Genomic DNA, 6,140 nt, shown 5'->3' with positions numbered 1-6,140 from the left:
AGTTACCCATCATCCAAAAGCAATTCAACTACTATACCAAGTGAAGGTAGCTATAGACAAATTCTTAGAGAATTCCGAATCCAAGATCTTGTATTTTTCCTCTTTTTTGTACTTCAAATGTGTGATTATAACTAAGACGTACAACTTAATAAACCAAGTAAATGTGTTCCACAATTTTTAAAGCTCTATAGCTAGCTTTCACAAAGGATACCACTTCTTTGCCTGGAATCAATTCTCCCTTTGCCTGGCAAATTTTTAGACGAATTGCTTAACACGATCCTTTATAATTCTTCAGTTCCATATTGAAGCTGCCATTCCTCTACTTAATAGCGATAATGAAAACAAAATTACTCTAAGCAATAATCGAAATGGGATTCGTGGTTAACTTTAACATCTATAGAATCTATCCACGTCTTATGTACAGAGAAGCATTTAGTGCATTAATGTCTTCAGAGATTTAGCTAGTTTGTCCATCATCATTCCCCTGACAGTTTCTTCTAAAGGCCAGCAACAAAATCTTCCATGCACGACCTATATGTTTGCATCCCTGGGACTTTCTTGGCCAACTCCAACCCCATAGACATCCACCTCTTTGCTTCATCCACATTCCCCATCCTCACAGGGATAGCTGCTCTGTTCCATGCTGTCATGGCTAGCCATTTCGCTTCTTCAACTGGATATTCTCCTTCCCTCAAACCCACCATTATCCTATATGCTTGCTTGTATGTTTCCATTGTTGCATCGTCATTGCTATCAGCTCCATGGATGCTTCTTAGACAAATAAGTTTCCTCAGTATGAGTGCCACACTTTCATAATCAGGCGAAGATGAGGCCAGGAGTATGGAGAGGCAGGTGCTTAATGCAAAGGTGGCTACTTCGTGGTTGGAACGGGGTCCTTGTGAAGCGTCAATGCCAATCTGAAGTAGATGATTTGGATTGCAACATTTTGAATTTGCAAAACGCTTAATAAGGAGGAGCTGTTGACTTCCTGTGTCATCAAGCCTTGAATACAGATCAAAAGCACACCAAGTGTACATAAACAAGAGATTAGGCTCAATGATGGCCTCTAACTTGTCATATTCCGTTGAGCTTGACCTTAACATCTGCATCAAGCATCACATGAGAATGAAAATTATAGTCCAGAGAAAAACATGTCTCGAAGATCATGAACATAATAGCTCCATAATCCGGCGGCTAAGAAATTTCAATCAGATAAGAACCAAAATAACAAACGACAAAGTAATAAAATGTGAAGGTCAAAAAAATGGAAGAAGAAATATTCAATGATCGAAATTGGTTACCTTTCCTGCTCTGTCTAGCAAAGAAATAGCTTCCTTCACTTTATTTTCCAGTAATGTACTCTTTCTTTGCCTCTCATCTGAGATTATTGCAGACACGGTCATAATCAGTGATTTGCATACCATTACATGGTTCCCTTCTTTCTCTTCATCAATTGAAGCACCATAAAACTCCGATGCCAGTCTAAAGAACTCTGCAGATAGTGCATGTTGGTCCTCCTGCCCTGTTTTAACACCGGAATTCCATGCATTCACTGAAAACCAGTTCCTTTCCCGTCTCCCAATCTCGCCTTTCCCAAAAAATTTGTCAGCACCTAGCTCAGATAGCCGAGTATGAGCTCGTTTCATCTGCTTTAGGATATCAGAATCATTCTGAGGACCCTGGGATAGAGTCGTCACTAAAGTCCTGAAAACTACAACCTCAGTTGTTGGCATCTGTTTCCCTGTGGGGTAGAAGTTCAAGAGAAGTGACAGAGAAGCAACAGTAACTGGATGACAACGACAGACAATAGCTTCATGAGCAGCTAGAGACAGGAATTCAGTGGTGAAGTCAAGGCGACTTGGCATTGCCTGAAGCTGAGAGATAGCACCATCGCATTCGTTCTTTTGCAGGTAGATCTTAAACTGCCATATTCATATATATCTCAAAATTCACATAGCCAAACAATTAGGAGCACCAATTGAATACATAGATATTCAGGGAGGGGAGAGCAATCACACCTTCAAGAAGGTACTAGCTATATTTGGTTCAAGCTGCAGAAGAAGAAAAAGTATCAGATCAAGTTAACGAGAGAAAATGTGCTTAATTTATTGAATGCACCTTCTCTGCCTCGTTTATGTATTCCTGAGCACGATCTAACTGTGAAAGGCCCATATAGCAGAGACATAAAACTCTAAATCCCTTTGCTCTGAGATTTCTGCTCTCTATGTCAGAAGGGTTATAAAGCAAAGATTTTTCAAATATCTCAGCACTAGTCTGGAAATCTTTTGACCGGAAGTGTTCTGCTGCACTGTGGAAGAATCAAAAGTAGATGTTAAATGATAAGTAGAAAGCATTGCCGCTTCATAAATACATTTGAAATAACGTAAAGAACCAAAAAGAAAGTTTTGCTCAATGCTTTCCTTTTTCCTTTTCTATGATTCCATTCTCTGCCAAGCTGTGGAATTTAGGGCTGAAGCAGTCAAGATTGAAATCTTTCAGAAAGTATATCCATTTCACATATTACCAATAAGAAATACTAGTAACAATTATGATAAGCTGCTAGTAACTGCCAGAGGCTTACATTTGTAATACAATAACTATGCTTCAATCCCAGCTAGTCGAGATCCACTATATGAATCCTCAATAACCATTCTGCTATATTTGGGTCCCTTTTAATAATAAGGCATTAATTGATTCGAGAATCCAACTCCTTTTATTCAATGCTTGAATACATAATTTCAAGTTCTACGTGACAAACAGAATATAAAAGATGTATTCAGCAGGAAAGCACAAAATAATTGAATATACCAGTTCCAAAGAAGGGCATGCATAGCTGTCCTCTCTCTGGAAGTATCCTCTCCACTCAAGAGCGTCAGAATCCTGTCATCAGACACCAGGTCCGATACCACCTTTGCCCTCAATCTGGTCTCTTCACCAGCACCAGCAGGATCCCCCAGTACCTTACTCACCACCCTAATTGCTGCACCAGCACTAACATGGCACCTTCCAAGTAGTCCTAAAAACACTCCCTTCACTGTTGCTGCTCCAGCAGCCCCCACAACTTGAAAGTATGATTCAACAGCCGATACCCAAACTCCTTCAGGAATCCCCTTATCCACTACCATTCCTCTTAGCTCCTTCTCCGCTTCCCCGAACCTCCTTAATCCCAGCCATGCTTTCATTGCCAACACACTAAGGCTCGGATGCTGATCCTTCTCACCGTCTCTCAAAACCTTCACACATTTCAACACGCTCTCGAATTCATCTCTCTGCAAATGAACCACTGCCAAAAACCTAAGCGTCTTCGATCTCAGTTCCTTCAAAGCTAACGTGTCCTCTGTCCTCTTCACAACTGTCAAACCCCTTTCACACAATTCCAGTGCATCATTCATCAGTCTCAATGCTTCATTCACTCCAGAAGCTTCATTTTTCGATAGTATTGCTTTTCCAAATGTCAAATACTGATTAGCTAAAGCTTTATAGTTCTCCGCAACAGCGAAGAGCATGCTTTTCGATCGACTCAATAGAGCGACCGCTAAATTTCTATCAGAGACTTCCCAAGCTGTACGTGATCGAGCAATATTAAGATCTAACAGAAACCTTTTCTCTTCATTTTCTGAAATAGTACTGATTTCAACTTTCGATAGAAGATCCGTAGCTTTCTCGAAGCAATAGTTAGCGTGTTCGAATTTTCGAAGATCGTGCCAAATAAGACCTGTTTTATAGAAGAAGGACGCAGATTTAATAGCCGGCGAGGGGATACCTGAGACGTCACTGGCGAGGAAGAGGAGGTCAGCTGATACTTGACGCAGCTTTGCGTGTTCCTCATCGATTTTATGACCCGAAGTTTTAAAACCGGCAGCATTTGAAAGATCGACACAAGCATTCCAAAGGCGGTAGGATAGTTTCCAAATATGGAGCTTGACGGAGTTAGGGTAAGGAGAGAGGGAATTCAGCTGAGAGATACTACACCGGAGATCGGTGGAGAAGGAATCCGGCAAGGCAGTTCCAGGTACGTGTTTCTCGATATCTTTGATTGAGGATTCAATTTGTGAGCACAGTTGACTGTGAAGGTCGTTTTGACCTCCCCGGAGCTCCGGCGAAGAGATCTCGTCGATTTTCATATTTGTGAACGATGGCTACTGGGAAATTTGAAATGAGAGTAACGTGATCGCGGTTTGTTTCGGAGGGAAATTGGAAAATATTAGAATATAGTCCATCACTTTATAACTTACATTAGTGTTTTAAAAGGCGTTTTCCGGAAGAGCCCGGGACGAGTAGTACCGAAAACGCTCCGAGGCGATGGTGTGGGGCGAAAGTCTCAAGAGGCGTACGCCCAGTAATACGGGCATTTGAGGCGCGTTTTTTTTCTTTTTTCGTGAGACGTAAGCCCCCGAGACTTTCAAATTAAAACAAAATTTCTTGAATAAGTCCTTATATAATACCCAAATTCTCAAAATGTAGCTTGATAATTACTCAAAAGTTTTAAAAAGAAACTGAAATATATTAAATTTAAAAGTCAAAGACATTTTTTATTGATTGAAGCCCTAATTTATGATCTTTCCCAATTCTTTATCTTGTCCGCTAGTCTGTTAATATCTCCCAAAAGCAACAAATATTCAATTTTTTTACAAATACAAAGAGAACTACATTCTCCTTCATAGAAGCAAGTTCAAAGTTCAAATTGCAGGTTAATATCCTTTTTGTTCCTCAATGTAGAAAACCTTATTCTTTCTGACTCAAATTACTTATGCTTCTAAGTAGCATATAGTAGATTGTTTTGACTAGTTTTTGTGGGGATGGAGCACATCTCTCTCTCTCTCTCTCTCTCTCTCTCTCTCTCTCTCTCTCTCTCTCTCTATATATATATATATATATATATATATATATATATATATATATATATATATGTGTGTGTGTGTGTGTGTGTGTGTGTGTGTGTGTGTGTGTGTGTGTGTGTGTGTGTGTGTGTGTGTGTGTGTGTATGTTTATAAATATATACTATAATTATATTATTTTATAAAATATTAAAATTAAAAACCTATGGGGCTTACGCCTCGCTGAGGCATATGTAAAACGCCTCGCCTTACACACACGCATTTTAAATCACTGCTTGACATATAGAGTGATTACTTCTAGTTAGGGGTGTACATGGACCGGGTTGGTTCGGTTTTTATTAAAACTGAACCAAATCAACTATATCGGTTTGGATTGGTTCGATTTTGTCAAGTTTTCGAATTTTTTTCGTACATGAATATTATTTTAATCTTACCTTGTTAAATTTTTGATAAATAAATATATGTTTAGTAAAAATTGACAAACATATAATATTAACATATTCTTTTGGGAGAATTTTCTTAGTAACATATGATAGTTATTTTTCTAGTCGTTTGACAATGATTTTTCATTGATGTACATTTTCAAGGTTATCTGTATTTAATAATTAAACATAAAAATCAATATGATACCTATATAATGATATGTTATATTTAATTTTAGATTATGGAAATACCACTTCAAATTCGAAAAATATAAGAATTTAATAGATCTTGACATATGAATATGGAAGAACAAAGAGATTGACACATTTCACTAACAATTGATAAGAAGGTGATCACACAACCCATTATTTAAAGATAACAAAAATAGAGCACTTCATATTTAACTAAATATTACATCCCATAAGAGAATCACAAATATTACTAGACATTTTAAAAGAAAATTCTATGGAAAGTCTTAAAAGTATATATAAAAATTATATATTTTATATGTCGGCCTGGTTAGGTTTTTTTACTCAATACCAAACCAAATCTAATCGGATTTTTTAATCGGTTTGATTTGACTTTTCGGTTTGGTGTGGTTTTGTTGGTTCCCCAAGTACACGCAAGTATACGTGGCCGTCAAGTAATAAAGTGACTCAAAAGTCAGATATCGAACCCACGGAGACTTAGATTGATCGTTAACTAAGCAAACTAAAATCAATTAATTGTCCAAAATATTTAAGAGTGATATTTTTCTACTAATCTACTATTGTGAAAATTAAACAAATAACAACTAAATTATCAAGAATGCAAATGTGTATGATGAGATTTTACTTCAGAGGATATTAAAATTTCAATGTTGTGGTTGGTTTATCAAAA

The 6,140-nt window shown here is 37.7% G+C and overlaps 1 protein-coding gene across 1 annotated transcript; it reads right to left on the bottom strand.

Annotated features, from left to right (window-relative positions):
• Positions 1-374: 374 nt before the first annotated feature.
• Positions 375-4,181, bottom strand: LOC104212911 (TPR repeat-containing protein ZIP4). The gene is made up of 5 exons (XM_009762285.2): positions 2,809-4,181; positions 2,119-2,308; positions 2,019-2,051; positions 1,302-1,922; positions 375-1,103 (listed from the first exon to the last, which is right to left on the bottom strand). The coding sequence occupies exons 1-5, from the start codon at positions 4,122-4,124 to the stop codon at positions 498-500; spliced, it is 2,766 nt and encodes a 921-aa protein (XP_009760587.1). The 5' UTR covers positions 4,125-4,181; the 3' UTR covers positions 375-497.
• Between the last annotated feature and the right edge of the window lie 1,959 nt (positions 4,182-6,140).

This window comes from Nicotiana sylvestris, chromosome 9 (assembly GCF_000393655.2).
Source record: "Nicotiana sylvestris chromosome 9, ASM39365v2, whole genome shotgun sequence".
Lineage (NCBI taxonomy): Eukaryota > Viridiplantae > Streptophyta > Magnoliopsida > Solanales > Solanaceae > Nicotiana > Nicotiana sylvestris.
Note: the sequence above shows the minus strand (reverse complement) of the source record. Positions and strands in the feature narration are given on the sequence as shown.